At 36.6% G+C, this 17,525-nt stretch overlaps 1 protein-coding gene across 31 annotated transcripts in view; it reads right to left on the reverse strand.

The window, feature by feature from the left end:
- Window positions 1-4,009: 4,009 nt before the first annotated feature.
- The window catches only part of SNAP91 (synaptosome associated protein 91), a 168,626-nt gene continuing 155,110 nt past the window's right edge, over window positions 4,010-17,525 (reverse strand). For all 31 annotated transcript variants that reach the window (XM_063707748.1, XM_055389580.2, XM_055389572.2 and 28 more), the window contains 4 exons: window positions 11,976-12,059; window positions 11,216-11,320; window positions 7,277-7,379; window positions 4,010-5,417 (listed from right to left, as the gene is read on the reverse strand). In XM_063707748.1, coding sequence (XP_063563818.1) covers window positions 7,287-7,379; window positions 11,216-11,320; window positions 11,976-12,059 — 282 coding nt within the window. In that variant the 3' untranslated portion in view covers window positions 4,010-5,417; window positions 7,277-7,286. The remainder of the gene's footprint in view (window positions 5,418-7,276; window positions 7,380-11,215; window positions 11,321-11,975; window positions 12,060-17,525) is intronic.

Consider the following 17,525-nt stretch of genomic DNA (forward strand, 5'->3'; position numbering starts at 1 on the left):
AAAAGAGACAAAGAAGGCCATTACATAATGGTAAAGGGATCAATTCAACAAGAAGAGCTAACTATCCTAAATATATATGCAACCAATACAGGAGCACTCAGATTCATAAAGCAAGTTCTTAGAGACGTACAAAGAGACTTAGACTCCCACACAATAATGGTGGGAGACTTTAATACCCCACTGTCAATATGAGACAGATCGACAAGACAGAAAATTAACAAGGATATCCAGGAACTGAACTCAGCTCTGGACCAAGCAGACCTAATAGACATCTACAGAACTCTCCACCCCAAATCAACAGAATATACATTCTTCTCAGCATCACATAGCACTTATTCTAAAATTGAACACATAATTGGAGGTAAAACACTCCTCAGCAAATGCAAAAGAATGGAAATCGTAACAAACTGTCTCTCAGAACACAGTGCAGTCAAATTAGAACTCAGGATTCAGAAACTCACCAAAACCACACAACTACATGGAAACTGAACAACCTGCTCCTGAATGACTACTGGGTAAATAATAAAATTAAGGCAGAAATAAAGATGTTCTTTGAAACCAATGAGAACAAAGACACAATGTACCAGAATCTCTGGGACACATTTAAAGCAGTGTGTAGAGGGAAATTTATAGCACTAAGTGCCTACAAGAGAAAGCAGGAGAGATCTAAAATCGACACCCTAACATCACAATTAAAAGAACTAGAGAAGCAAGAGCAAACATATTCAAAAGCTAGCAGAAGACAAGAAATAACTAAGATCAGAGCAGAACTGAAGGAGATAGAGACACGAAAAACCATTCAAAAATCAATGAATATAGGAGCTTGTTTTTTGAAAGGCTCAACAAAATTGATAGACTGCTAGCCAGTCTAATAAAGAATTAAAAGAGAGAAGAATCCAACAGGCACAATAAAAAATGATAAAGGTGATATCACCACCAATTTCACAGAAATACAAACTACCATCATAGAGTATTATAAACATCTCTATGCAAATAAACTAGAAAATCTAGAAGAAATGGATAAATTCCTAGACAAATACACCCTCCCAAGACTAAACCAGGAAGAAGTCAAATCCCTGAATAGACCAATAACAAGTTCTAAAATTGAGGCAGTAATTAATAGCCTATCAAGCCAAAAAAAGTCCAGGACCACATGGATTCAAAGCCAAATTCTACAGAGGTACAAAGAGGTGCTGGTACCATTCCTTTGGAAACTATTCCAATCAATAGAAGAAGAGGGAATTCTCTCTAACTTATTTTATGAGGCCAGCATCATCCTGATATCAAAACCTGGCAGAGACACAACAAAAAAAGAAAATTTTAGGCCAATATCCCTGATGAACATTGATGCAAAAATCCTCAATAAAATACTGGCAAACCGAATCCAGCAGCACATCAAAAAGCTTATCCACCACGATCAAATCAGCTTCATCCCTGGGATGCAAAGCTGGTTCAACATACGCAAATCAATAAACTTAATCCATCACATAAACAGAACCAATGACAATAACCACATGATTATCTCAATAGATGCAGAAAAGGCCTTTGACAAAATTCAACAGCCCTTCATGCTAAAAACTCTCAGTAAAGTAGGCATTGATGGAATGGATCTCAAAATAATAAGAGCTATTTATGACAAACCCACAGCCAATATCATACTGAATGGGCAAAAACTGGAAGCATTCCCTTTGAAAACCGGCACAAGACAAGGACGCCCTCTCTCACCACTCCTATTCAACATAGTATTGGAAGTTCTGGCCAGGGCAATCAGGCAAGAGAAAGAAATAACGGATATTCAGTTAGGAAAAGAGGAAGTGAAATTGTCTCTGTTTGCAGATGACATGACTGTATATTTAGAAAACTCCATCGTCTCAGCCCAAATCTCCTTAAGCTGATAAGCAACTTCAGCAAACTCTCATGATACAAAATTAATGTGCAAAAATCACAAGCATTTCTATACACTAATAACAGAGAGCCATATCATGAGCAAACTCCCATTCACAATTGCTACAAAGAAAACAAAATACCTAGTAATACAGCTTACAAGGGATGTGAAGAACCTCTTCAAGGAGAACTACAAACCACTGCTCAAGGAAATAAGAGAGGACAGAAACAAATGGAAAAACATTCCATACTCATGGATACAAAAAATCAATATCATGAACATGGCCATACTACCCAAAGTAATTTATAGATTCAATGCTATCCCCATCAAGCTACCATGGACTTTCTTCACAGAATTCGGAAAAAACTGCTTTAAATTTCATATGGAACCAAAAAGGAGCCTGCATAGCCAAGACAATCCTAAGCAAAAAGAACAAAGCTGGAGGCATCACACTGTCTGACTTCAAACTATACTACAAGGCTATAGTAACCAAAATAGCATGGTACTGGTAACAAAACAGATATATAGACCCATGGAACAGAACAGAGGCTTCAGAAATAACACCACACATCTACAACTATCTGATCTTTGACAAACCTGAGAAAAACAAGCAATGGGGAAAGGATTCCTTATTTAATAAATGGTGTTGAGAAAACTGGCTAGCCATATGCAGAAAGCTGAAACTGGATCTCTTCCTTAAACCTTATACAAAAATTAACTCAAGATGGATTAAATACTTAAACGTAAGACCTAAAACCCTAAAAACCCTAGAAGAAAACCTAGGCAATACCATTCAGCATATAGGCATGGGCAAAGACTTCATGACTAAAACATCAAAAGCAAGGGCAACAAAAGCCAAAATAGACAAATGGGATCTAATTAAAGAGCTTCTGCACAGCAAAAGAAACTATCAGCAGAGTGAACAGACAACCTAGGGAATGGGAGAAAATTTTTGCTATCTATCTGACAAAGGGCTAATATCCAGAATCTATAAATAACTTAAATTTACAAGAAAAAAACAAACAACCCCATCAAAAAGTGGAGGAAGGATATGAACAGACACTTCTCAAAAGAAAACATTTATGCAGTCAACAAACATATGAAAAGATGCTCAATGTCACGGGTCATTAGAGAAATGTGAATCAAAACCACAATGAGATACCGTCTCATGCCAGTTAGAATGGCAATCATTAAAAAGTCAGGAAACAACAGGTGCTGGAGAGTATGTGGAGAAATAAGAATGGTTTTACACTGTTGGTGGGACTGTAAACTAGTTCAACCATTGTGGAAGTCAGTGTGGCGATTCCTCAAGGATCTAGAACTAGAAATACCATTTGACCCAGCCATCCCATTACTGGGTATATACCCAAAGGATTATAAATCATGCTGCTATAAAGACACATGCACATGTATGTTTATCGTGGCACTATTCACAATAGCAAAGACTTGGAACCAACCCAAATGTCCAACAATGATAGACTGGATTAAGAAAATGTGGCACATATACACTGTGGAATACTATGCAGCCATAAAAAAGGATGAGTTCATGTCTTTTGTAGGGACATGGATGAAGCTGGAAACCATCATTCTCAGCAAGCTATCGCAAGGACAAAAAACCAAACACCGTATGTTCTCACTCATAGGTGGGAATCGAACAATGAGAACACTTGGACACAGGAAGGGGAACATCACAGACCGGGGCCTGTTGTGGGGTGGGGGGAGGGGGCAGGGATAGCATTAGGAGATATACCTAATGTAAATGACGAGTTAATGGGTGCAGCACACCAACATGGCACATGTATACATATGTAACAACAAACCTGCACGTTGTGCACATGTACCCTAGAACTTAAAGTACAATTAAAAAAATAAATAAAAGAAAGTTCACCATAAAAATACATATACATTTTGAAATATGGAATTTCAACTCATTTGGCAGCAGTTACAGAGACCCAAGTTTAATGAAGGCTTGTTAAAGTTGCTCTTTTTCCTTGTTTTTAATTTTTTATAAAATAATCAAAACTCTATTGGCATGAACAGCATTTTAAAATCTTCAGTATTTTGTCTGCTGTGTGTGTCATTTGAAACAGACCTTTTTCCCAAACATAATCAAAGAGAGAAACGTTATGTTTGCATTTCTTTGTTCAAGGTGTTTATTGCATCTCAGAGGGCGTACATGCACTGGGTTTTTAAACTGAAATACAAAGAAAGCCATTTTGAAATTGGTTTTAGGTAATTTTTCCCCATTACAGTGTATGTTATCCCCACAGTAAATTCAGATACAACCACTTTTAAATGGTACCATACATCTATTAAATAATTTGAAAAATAGGCAAACACCTTTCCAACCCAATATGCTTTTATGAAGAGCTGCCAAGCTACTAGCAACACTGATCAACAGTGACCTCATTTATGCATCAAAATCTTAAGCCAAGCCATCAGCACAGACAGTATGACAACAAATTAAAACTTAAAGAATACAGTATGTACAGTAAAAGATACAATTCTCTGAATTAGTTTAAATCCTAATCACAATGTTACAACAAAACCTACTTTGAGCTCAGTTGAAGGATGGAAGAACACTAGTCTACAAAACACACAAAGAAATATTAAATTAACAGATGTACTAAAAACCCACAGTAAAGTAAAGATATTTGCAGCAATCTTTAAATTACAGATATACCTTGGGGTGCCTTCAGAATCACTTGAATAGCACCTCTCTAACTGCATTTTCATGAACATGATACAAACAGACCCTTTACTTTTCAGTGCATTTAATCAAGAATGAATAAATAGGTCAATTTAGATGCAAAACCTGTCAAATATAATTAAAATATATATATTTTAATATAGCAGTGATAAATAGGGGATTCTTCCCATACGATTTTTCGTTCTTGATAAGGTAGCTTCAAAGAGAAGTATTTATTATGGACGTTAACCTTTATATTTTTTAAAATAAAATTTCTTAACATATACAGTGCCACAAAAATAAACATTTCTCACAACAGTTGAAGTTCCTGTGATTGGAAAAATGTACTCCACACTGAAAAAGTTTTGTATATTTATGAGTGTTTTCCTTATTATCTGGTATTATCACACTATGCTTGTAACAGAGATACAGAAGAAAAGATAATTTATGGGAAGAGTTTGGGGTTTGTTCAAAAGTTATATGTACATTGAAACCTTCAAAAACACAGACACGTCTTTCCAAATAGCTCACCACACAACAGCTGCATCATCTGTCCTCAGGCGAAGTCCAGAAAAGCACTAATGGCATCAGTAACATCCATTCATTGTTTACATCGTACAATACACAAATAATCCAAATACACTACAATTTCAAGAGTAGGGATAACAGCTAAGGTAGTACACATTCCTAATGTTCACTTTCACGGCTGTGCTACACATTTTGGAAGAGAAGTTATGAGTAAGTATTGGGTTTGGTACTGGTGGCTCCCTTTGAAACTCAGCATCAATCTTATTTGAAGTCTCCAAACTCATTTATTTTCCTATTCAGTCACAAATATTGCAGCTGTAAAGAAAACAAAAATTAGAATTAGAAAACAAGATTATTACATAGTCCTCAAACATTTTACCTCCCTTGCAATTTTACTTCATAGTTTCTGAAAACAACTTTTACATAAAAAGGTCTCTGCATGGACAAATTCAAATTTACATATTTTTCATAGCTCTTTAAAACAAGCTTAAAATTTTTAAAGTTTAGCCAGAAATTTAAAAAAAACTTTCGATGTATAGTTTCATTTTAGATAATAATTATATCAACAAAAATTTGAATTTAGATACATATTAGAAATTTTAGTAGCAGGACATTCGGTATAGCATTCAGTATCTAAGAGCAGCTAACCTTTAAAAAGGGCAGCTAAAGAAAAAGGGGGCATGGCAATGACCTTACATTATTTTTTCATGTATTCAGTTATGGTGTTCAATGAGTCACTTACTAAACAGCTGAACCAGTGACAGAATAGAAGAGAACAGACAGATCCCTGGCGACCCGATGCCTTTCCTCAGCCACTTCCCACTCATCTCCCTGGCTAATTCATGCATCATTCATTTCTGCTGGAAACATTTGTGGGGTCTTAAGGCTTAGCCGCATAGATAACTCTTCATAAAATAGTAATTCTCTCTGTGTCTCTGTCTTTGTCTGTCTCTGTCTCTCTTTCTCTTTGTCTCTCTCTGTCTCTCTCAGGCAAGGACTGTCTCAAGCATATCTGTTTCCTGTACTTATCAAAGCTCCTGGCACATGATTAGGGCAACATTTACTAAGTAAGAGGTGAATACAGGCTGCTCTATGCAGTTTCCTTGGTCACTCCTGAAACTATTAAGTGTTCACTGTCTCACTTATGTCTACATTAGCCAATCCAAAGTAGAATAGAAAAGTTGGGCATAAGGAGAGTTTACTTGACTGAGATGTTAATACCTTAAAATAATACATCATTAATCTTGTATAAGACAAAAAAACAAATCAAGAATCCACAAAAATCTTAGTAGACATTAGGGAAGGGTTTTAAGAAATATATGTAGCGCAGCAGGTGCATACTGAAAACAGTATTGGACAAGAGCCCAAAAACACTGAGCCTCTTACAATTCTTCCCTGTGGGACCCTGGGCAAATTCCTTAATGCCCAAGGATCAGTTCTTTTAGCTGTGAAATGGAGACAAAAAATATCTGGATAGTTTATCTCACATGACTGTTCTCCTATTGAGAAGTGGATATGAAAAGTACCGTGTAAATTATGTTCGTCCATTCAGCAAGGATTTGTTGAGTACCTACCCACTGTGTTAGGTGCTGGGGTCAACAGTAAACATTTTTCTTTCATTCGTTTCCTTCCATAACTTCAGCATGAGTCATTTCATAAATTATATGAAATTTGTCAAATTTAAAACTAGAACATTAGAAATTTAAAACTCTGCTTGAATGCAGAAATGTAAAGGGTAATAATCTAAGCTTTATGAGGCAAAAGAAGGATAAACAAAATAAAAATACAATCATGCAGTCAAATATATTCTTAGATGATTTCTAAATGCAATAGTATAAATGTTAGCTTTCTATAAATTCAAGTCATCATGTAATAAAGTGGTAATTTTCTAATTTACCAAGTAGCTTGGGCACCTTTTTGCTTTATTAAAGCTAATCATTGTGCTTTCCAGGATAAGGACAATTTGGAGGTTACTTTCCCTCCTAGTTACATAAATTAAGATTTAAAAAACTCTTAAAGATAGCTTTTAATATCAAATTTAAAAGTATAAACACTCAAATTATTACTATTATACACAGCTATTCAAAACGCAGAAATAATGAGTACCTCTGAAATAGCTAAGCATTGTATAGCTCATTATTACAAGCCTACAGGAAAAGCTCAATATTAGATACCTTAAATTGTTTACAAGAAATCCTTGATGTTAAGATCCGCTAATGGGTCCTTTGCTGGAGGTTTCTTGGGACTCTGAGTGGCAGGTGTAGGGCTTGGAGAAAGCTAATGGGAAAAAGCCAGCCCCAAAGAGCAGGAATAGAAAGCAGAGAGAGAATGAGACATGGGGGGAAGGGGGGAGAGAGAGAGAGAGAGAGAGAGAGAGAGAGAGAGAGAGAGAGAGAGAGAGAGAGAGAGAAGCATTAGGCAGAACACATATCAAAGAAAACAAACCTGCAGAAGATTAGATGGTTAAAGGCTTATGAAATCTACTTGTTCTGCATAGTCACAGAGTTGTGTTTAATTCTGGACTGGTAAAATACACTTCAACTGATATTTGGCTTTCTTGAACTTCTCTGACATCAGATTTAGCCAAAGTAAAATTTGGGGACTCCAGTAGAACAATATGGATATGACTTAGGGAAGATGTGAAACACTAGTAACATAAAGATATTATGAACAAACAGTAAAACAAACAAACAACCATTTTCTCTATACAAAAGCATTTTTACTTTCAGTCATTACTACCTCTAAACTAATAAATCTATTTAAATGGCTTTTCCTGTAGTGAGAGTGAATTTGAAGGAAAAATAGGAAACGGTTTGCAGAAAGCTATTTAAGAAATTACTTACACTTATTAGCTAAATATACTAGAATTTCATATACATTATTGTAAGTGAAAATCAGTCAAGTTTGAGGGCACTGTTTGTTGCACATGACCAAATAGTTTCCTGGTAGTGAATGCCACTAAATTCTAATGCAATCTATTCAGCTCTCAGAGAAGGCCAAAACTAATTATTAAATACTATAGGAAAGAATCATATTGGACTTGTTGCAAAAGTAACAAATAATTAACTTGCCTTGTTTCTGTTTAACCAGAATCTAAATTATTTTTTCATTGTGTCACAGATATAACTTCTGGGAGCTGACTTTTACAGGATACAAGGTCTTGAAAAATCTCATGTAGTTTATAGAGTAATAGTTGACATCTAGGCTTTGAGTCTAATTAATCTCCTATGCTTGTAGTAACATGCTGGGACTGTGGGGCAGTGATGTATATTTTTATTAGTTCAGTGAACAGAGTTCCAGAAGTATGGATTTTGAGATTTGGTCCTATGTCCAGAAACTACTGACTAATTATATTATCTATCTGTCAAATTTCCATGTTTAAAACTGGGATATGGGCTGGGTGTGATGGCTCACATCTGTAAAATCCCAGCACTTAGGGAGGCCGAGGCAGGAGGATCACTTGAGGCCAGGAGCTTGAGACCACCCTGGGCAACAAGGCGAGGCCTCATCTCTACAAAAAATAATAAAAAAAAAATTAGCTGGGCACAGTGGCTTGCATCTGTGGTCCCAGCTACTCGAGAGGCTGAGGTGAGAGGATCCCTGTTGCCTAGGAGTTCAAGGCTGCAGTGAGCTATGATTGCACCACTGCACTTCAGCCTGGGCAACAGAGTGAGAACCTATCTCAAATAAACAAATAAGCAAACAAAAAAATAACAACAAAAAACCTGGGATCTGTTTCATAGAGAGAGATATATATATAAATAAAGGCTTGAACTTCCTTAAATCAATTCAAAGATTGGTTCATAATTGATAATTAGGTGAGATGACAATATCATGATACCAGCCAATGAAAGAATGCTGGGATAGTCCAGGCATCAGTAATAAAAAAACTACTTTGTTTTCTGAAGCTACAAACTCACATTTATTTTATTATCTAGTATAATTATGCTTCTTCTCTGATATAGGAAATATAATCTAAAAATTACATAAATATGGTGTATCATTACCTGGCTTATTATGAATTCAATTACTGATTAAAACAATGTATTTCCATCATACTGTCTATTTTTCATTTTCATTCTTCTAATTAAGTAAATAAATTGTTGCTAACATTGGTATTACACAATAAAAACAACTGCCTTAAGTAATAAAATTATATTTATTTATTTCTGAAGCTTTCAGTATATCAAACACAATAAGGTTAAAAGAAATCTCAGTAACATTGTTCCAAGTGCATAATAACAGAAATATTTCTTTTTTTCAAAAAGATGATAGTCATGGATCTATTCAAACATCAAGGAAACATTTAAGATAAACGAGATCCCTTAGAATTTAAGTATATCTAAGTTATACTTAACCTCAACCATTATACCCAAAACCTTCCTGACTGTCCCCAAAAACAACACCACACAGGGTTCACCAGTCTTCACGTAGACTAGAAAATTTCTCCTGAAGCCAGTTATGGCCAGTAATGGCCATGAAGGCTAGGGCTTCTCACTTTCTAAATTTCTGTCTTTCAACATCCACCATTCTTTCTCTTGGTCCCTGTTGCTTTTGAGGGGCAAAGTGAAGAAGCTGAAAGGAAATTTTGGGAACAGGTCAATGGATTTAGAGATGCATCAAGGAAGCAAAAGGGATTAAAGTATACTCAGAAAGTTCACAGCAGCAGGTATTCCATGGATAAGACAGTATAAATACTGATTTGATAAGTTAAAAATATTATAGGACTGAAAACATTTACTCATATCATTAAAATATATTTGAGCTATTTGCTCTAGTTTGTAAAGCATGCTGCTACCAAAGTAGTAATTTGGTGTCCTGACCCCATCCAAGTCAATTTCTCATGATGAAAACTTCTTTGGTTCTACATGTAACATCACCTTGGCCAGACAATTTAAAAGAGGAATCAGGAAAGCATGATTCATCACTAAGACTAGCACCACTAGCAGCAAAATGGTTCAACAAAGTGTAATATATTTTGGCATTTTTGAAGGGTAAGTAGCACAGTGTGTAGTAAGGAATTTAGCTTTACCTAAACTGAGGTTTTTTCCTTTGCCCAGAAAGGGAACCTCTAAATCCTTATAATTTCTCAAATGATAGGCATGTCTTTGTTATTCAAGGTGGGCTCTGGGAACAACACCTGACAGTTTATGCTAACAAGGTGACTCAGAGTAGAGGAAGAAAGCCCAACCATGTGATTTTGGGGCTGGGTCTTTGGGCCACATGAAACCAGCCTGATCTTCAGGGAGGAACAGGGGTTGAAGACTGAGTTCCACAAAATGGGTAACAATTCAACCAACCAATCCTACATAATGAAGCATCAATAAATGCTGGATGCTGAAGCTCAGGTGAGCTTGCGATACTGCATGTGTACTGTCACATGACGATGCCCACAGGAGAACCCACCTCTGAGGACAAAGAAGCTTCATGTTTAGAACTTTCCCAGATGATGTTTATGCATCTCTTCCTATAATTGGATCTAATTTGTATCCTTTTACTACAATAAAACTCTTATAAGTTTAGTACTTTCCTGAGTTCTGTGAATCATTCTAGGAAACTATCTAACCTGGCCATGGAAAAACCTCGAATTTGTAGCCAGCTAGTCCGAAGTGGGGGTGGCCCTGGAGACTCACAAATATGTGTCTTGCGTCTGGAGTGAGGAGATTCTAAAAGGGAGTATTCTCACAGACTTTGCAGTTTGGCAAACTTACTGCAGTTAGTGTCACGAGTCTTGGGTGGACATGGCAGTCTGGAGGACTGTGCTGCCAACCTTTCTGGCTAACGCTGGGAACACATACTAAAACTACAGACCAGAAGCACTCATTTCTCTGGGACACATGCCTTGGATGCCCTGAATATCTGGATGTTCTCAGGAACCAATCTGAATTAAGTAGGAAGAGAATGGAGGGATCTTTAGACAGTGAGTTATTTCCATCACTTTTTCCCCCCCAAATCTCACACTTTTGCAGATCTGTCTTCCATGCTCCCTTTACTTCTGAAGCAACAGGTATGAGGATTACATTAGGTAAAAACACTTTTTAAACAGTTTGCTACACCAATGTTTTACACTTATTAGTTAATGTCACTGATTTGTGGACATTGAAGAAACTGACCTGCGTGCCAGGTACAGCGGCAGCTCCAAAGGGGGGCCTCATCATGGGCTGTGCAAACATGACCGGCTGCTGAGGCATCATGGGCATGCCTGTCCCAGCAGGAGGCTGAGGAGGAAGAATGGAGAGTGGTTCAGAGCATGAGTGGAACTCACTAGGGCACTATCCTGACATTTATTGCTATTATGTACTTCTGACAATATTTGAGGAATCCAGGACTATGAGGAAGTACAATTTGTAATTTTAATTAGGGATAATGTGAGGCTGTACTGTGAGGGAGAGAGTCGCTAAGGTGGGTGGGTAGCATAAGCCTGGTTGGCCACACGGTATCCCCATCCCAACCAAGCTTTGTTGTTGTTTATTCATCTTCTGTAAGCATAACTCTTGGAAAGAGAAAAATTTGTTTCTTTATGAAAGATGGTCCTAAAATTGGCTGGTAAAATTGGTGAGTAAAAAGTCCTAGTATAATAATTAAGGGTTGATTTTGATGATTGGGCTAATACTATATTTTGTAAATTTTATAGCAAAAATGATACAACAATGTACTATAGAAATTAATTTGATGGTAGAATATAAGTATTTTATAACTCATTTTATCACTTCATGTGTAGACTACCTAAGGTTTAAAGCAGATGACAACTTTTTAAGTTTTACTTACTGTGTTTTGGGAAAAATTATATTCTGTAGGAATACTTAGTAATTTGGGATTTGGCAAATTATTTAGAAATGTTGATTACAATTTTTAGCACAGGTCATCACTCACCATTCCAAATCCTGCTCCAGGTTGTCCAACCGATGGGGCCCCGGCAACAGGAGGAACTGAACTGGTTGGAGGTACAGCTCCTTGCTACACAGATAGACAGACAGACATACACATACAAATAACACAAAAACACACAAACACCCGCACGACAATAAACAAACAAAAAGAACAATATAATTTGGTTTTTATTTATTTATTTTAAAGATGGGGTCTCACTGCATTGCCCAGGCTGGAGTACGATGGCATGATCACAGCTCACTGCAGCCTCGAACTCCTGGACTCAAGCAATTCTCCCACTTCAGCCTACTGAATAGCTGGGACCTTGGGCACATGCTGCCGTGGCTGACCAATTTTTAAAAATTTTTTTGTAGAGATGGGTCATGCTATGCTGCCTAGGCTGGTCTCAAGCTCCTGGCCTCAAGCAGTCCTCCTGCCTTGGCCTCCCAAAATGCTGGGATTACAGGCATGAGCCACTGTACCAAGCCGAACATAATTTGGTTTTAAAATGACAGAATTTTAAAGTGAATGCATGCCAAATACGTATGAGTGGATATGTAAAGAAAATCTCAAATTTCAGTTTTAAATTTAAAAAGGAAAATGGTTCTAGCACCACATCAATGATATAAACAAGATTACTGACTTGATGTTCTCTGTTATAGCGTCATTTGGACTTGCCAGCTTGCAGTTTGCTCATAACATTGGGCTTCCTCTGTATCTTTTTAGACCCATCCTCCCTGGAAATGAGTCAAACTTCCCTAAGCTTGTCTTTTCCTATCATTATATCCTCTAATGGTATTGGGTTAGACATTTGAGGATTGTTCTAATCTTTCTATATGGCTCTAATTTATATTAAGCAAGGTTTTTAGGTGGATGTGGTGGCTCATGCCTGTAATCCCAGCATATTAGGAGGCTGAGGCAGGAGAATCACTTGAGGCCAGGAGTTTAGGACCAGCAACATAGCGGTATGGGCAACATAGCAAGAACCCATCTCCACAAAACATTTTTTAGAAGTTAGCTGGGCCTAATTTTTGGTGGTGTATGCCTGTAGTCTTAGCTACTCGGGAGGCTGAGGTGGGAGGACAGCCTCAGTCCAGAGCTTAAGAATGCAGTGAGTTGTAACAGCACCACTGTACTTCAGCCTGTGGACAAAGTGAGACCCTGTCTCTAAAAAAACATCAATAACAACAACAAAAAACTTCCATCAAAGAAAAACCCAGAACTAGATATCTTCATTGGTGAATTCTACCAAATGTATAAAGAATTAATACCAATTCTTCTCAAGCTTTTTAAAATAAAGAAAAGGTAACACTTTCTAATCATTCTTTGATGCTGGTATTACCCTGACACCAAAGGCAAACAAAGAAATCACAAACAAAAGAAAACTACAGCGTGATATTCCTTATGACTGTTGATGAAAAAAATTCTCAACAAAATACTAGCATACTGGATCCAGCAGCATATTAAAAGATTATACACCATGACCAGGTTTTACCCAGGAATGCAAGGTAATATGAAAATTAACCAATGCAATACACCATATTAATAGAATAAAAGAAAAAAATTACATGATTATAGTTAACTCATAATTTATGTTATCTCAGCATCTATTTTGGAAACACCTTTAATTTTCTCATATCAGAAGCAGGGCTTAGTCACTCTTGATACAATTTCTAGTTCTCTGCCTCCTCCCAGTTCCTTAATGTGGTCATCTAGATATCTGCTTCATACCATCACCTTCCCTATGGGATAGCTAGATACAACCTACTTGATTTACCCTACTGTCCCCCACACTCTGCAGAGCTAACTGTGCATATATGCCACAACAACCAACTCTCAGTCACAGCATCATTCCATGGAACTTGTGCCTGCTTGCTGTAAACCTACCAATTAAATTCCTGTGGGAAACCTGCTCAGGTGATATCCTGGACCCCAATAAAGGCCTTGGCCCACAGATCCCTCACTCTCACTCTCTTTTGCTCCTACCCACTGGTTGAACACGTGTCCTGGATGGCTCCCCACTTCCCTTTGGCATGCTGCCCTCTTCTCCCTGGGATCTGTAACTTTTATTACTTACAGATTCTGTAATTTCATGTGTTTTATTGTATGCCTCCTCTGTGTCTCACTTGACTGACACCTAACTTCTTTGCAGGTCAAGTTCTCTTAGAGAGTGGCTATCTTGGTAGAAATAAACAACACAAGTTAGACAAGAGCCACAAGGGCATTTGCCAGTATAAACAAGCTTCCTGTGAAAGAGACATCTTAGACATGAGGCTTCCCACCACAATAAAGAAGTATCCCATGAAAAACACACTGTAAACAGCAACCCGCTTTTGAGGCCTGTCAGGGCAGGGTTAGAATTTGCAGCCACTTTCCTAAGAGAGACCTCAAAAATTAATAAGGGAAAATCACAATAATGATCATCTCAATAGATGCAGAAAAGCATTTGACAAAGTCCAGCAGCTTTTCATGACAAAAAATACTCAACAAACTAGAAATAGCAGGGAAATTCCTCAACCCAATAAAGGGTATCTACAAAAGCCCACAGCTAACATCATACTTAGTGACTGAAAAAAAATGACTGAAAACTTTCTACCTAAAGCAAGACAAGGAGGTTATGAAAGTTCTAAGTCAGGGCAGTTAGCAGGAAAAAGCAAGAAATGGCATCCAGGTGGGAAAGAAAGAATGAAACTATCTCTATTCATCGATGGCACAATCTTTCTTGTATACAGAAATCCCTAAAGAATCCATATACAACAAAACTGTCAAAGCTAATAAACATGTTCTTCAAAGTTGCAGGATACAAGACCAATATACAAAACTCAGTGCAGTGTTCCTGTGGAACTAGCAATGAACAATTGAAAAATTTAATTATGAAAACAGTTCCATTTATAATAGCATCAACAATAAAATATTAAAAAATAAATTTAACAGAAGTATGAGACTTGAACACTGCAACTATAGAACATTGTTGAAAGAAATTAAAGAAGAACTAAATAAATGGAAAGACACCCTTTGTTCATGGGTTGGAAAACTTAATATTAAGATGGCAATAATCTGCAAATTGCTACACAGATTCAATGAAATCCCTATCAAAATTTCAACCACTTTTTTTTGGAGAAATGGATAATCTGAACCTAAAATTTATATAAAAATGCAAGAGAACCAGGATAGCCAAAACAGTTTTGAAAAAGAACAAATTTGGGGGAATCACACTTCCTGGTTTCAAAACTTAATACAAAGGTACATTAATCAAAACAGTGTGGTACTAGCATAAAGACAGACATATAGATCAACACAAGCAAATAAAGAGTCTGGAAATAAACCCATACCTCTATGGTTAATTTTTTTTTCTCTTTCTTAAATTATCCAGCCCAATATGTCGGATGGTCAATTAATTTTTGACAAGGTTATCAAAACCAATTAATCAAGAAAGAATAGGCTCTTCCTTTCTTTCTTTCTCTTTTCTTTTATATATATATATATATATATACACAGGATCTTGCTCTGTCACCGAGGCTGGAGTGCAGTGGCATGATCATGGCTCACTGCGGCCTCTAGTTCCCTGGCTCAAGTGATTCTCTACTTCCCTGGATCAAGCAATCCTCTTATTTCAGCCTCCTGAGTAGGTGGAACCACAGGTGCATGCCACTGCACCTGGCTAATTTTATTTTATTTTTTGTAGAGATACAGTCTCATTATGTTGCCCAGGCTAGTCTCAGACTCCTGAGCTCAAGTAATCCATACATCTTAGCTTTCCAAAGTACTGGGATTAGAGGCATGAGCTGTTGTACCCAGCCAGAATAGTCCTTTAAACAAATGATTCTGAGACAACTGAACTTCCACATGCAAAACGATAAATTTGGACCCCTATCATAAAAAAAATGAGCTCAAAATAGGTCAAAAATTTAATGTAAGAGGTAAAACTATAAAACTCCTGGAAAGAAACAGGTAAAAAATTTCAAGACCTATGATTAAAGCAATAGTTTTTAAAAATATGACACCAAAAGCACAAGTAATAAAAGAAAAAATAGGTAAATTGGAGTTCATCAAAATTAAGAACTTTTGTGCATCAAAGGACACTATCAAGAAAATGAAGAGCTAACTCACAGAATGAGATAAAAATATTGGCAAATCATTTATCTGATAAGCATCTAGTATCCCGAATATTTAAAGATCTCTTTCAACTCCATAATAAAAAGACAAACAACCCAATTATAAAATGGGCTAAGGATGTTATAGGGTAGCAGAATATGCCACCCCAAAATATGACACTTTGGCATAATAATTACTTTGAGCTGAAGGCAACTGAAAAGAAGCCTTTTCAGGCTTCAGTACATCATTCTCACTATTTGGAACATAAATTTACAGAGATATTTCTCCTCCCCTCTCTATCAGGGACAAAAGTTCATCACCAGAGATAACTTGAGACCCTAATCAGCCTGAGAGGGCATCAGAACAAAATGCAAAACAAACTTGACTAATTAGCCTTGAACTGCCATTAGTTTCCCATATATTTGCCACCTTAGAGAGTCAAAGTCCTTTTCCTTTGTCTTGTGACTTCTCTAAAAATATATTGTTCCTTTGCTAAGATACCATCTAAGCCCATGTTCTAATCAAGCCTCTGAGTTACTCACCCTGAGTGCTCCCATGTGTAAGCATGATGCATGGGCTAATAACTTGTTTGTTTTATTATTTTTAATTTGTCTTTGATCAGTCCAATGTTCACAGCCCCAGCCAGAGAGTCTAGGAGGGTAGTAGGAAAAAAGAATTTTTCCTCCCCTACAACATAAATAGACCTTTCTCTAAAGAAGATATACAAATGATCAATACACACATGAAAAGATGTTAAACATTGTTAGTCATTAGGGAAATGCGTATCAATGCCACAGTGAAATACCACTTCATGCTCATTAGAATGATATAATAAATAATGAAATGAAAAATAACAATTGTTGGGAGGATACAGAGAACTTGAAACCCTATGTATTGCTGGTGGCAATGTAAAATAATGTAGCTGCTATGGAAACGCTTGGCAGTTCCTCAAAAGTTAAACATCGACTTACACATGACCCAGAGTTCTATTCCTAGGTATATTCCAAATAGAACTGAGGATATATGTTCATATGGAAACTCATATATGATAATAAAAATCTATTATGTGTAATAGAAACAACATAAGTGTTCATCAACTGATGAATGGATAAACAAAATGTGGCATATCCATAAAATGAAATATATTCAGCCATAAAAATGGAGTACTGATACATGCTTCAACATGGATAAACCTAGAAAATGTTATGCTAAGTAAAAGAAGCCAGGCATAAAAGGCTCTAAGGGTAAGGGGAAATTGAAAGGGACTGTTTCTTTTAGGGGTGATGGAAATATTCTGAAATTAGATAATGGTGATGGTTTCACAATGCTGTAAATATACTAAGAACCATTGAATTGTATACTTTAAGTTGTTAAAATAGTGAATTTAAATGTTATGTGAATTTTATCTCAATAAAAATTTTTTCAAAAGAAAGAAAATACCTATAAAATTATATTTTA

The sequence above is a fragment of the Gorilla gorilla genome, chromosome 5 (assembly GCF_029281585.2).
Source record: "Gorilla gorilla gorilla isolate KB3781 chromosome 5, NHGRI_mGorGor1-v2.1_pri, whole genome shotgun sequence".
NCBI lineage: Eukaryota > Metazoa > Chordata > Mammalia > Primates > Hominidae > Gorilla > Gorilla gorilla.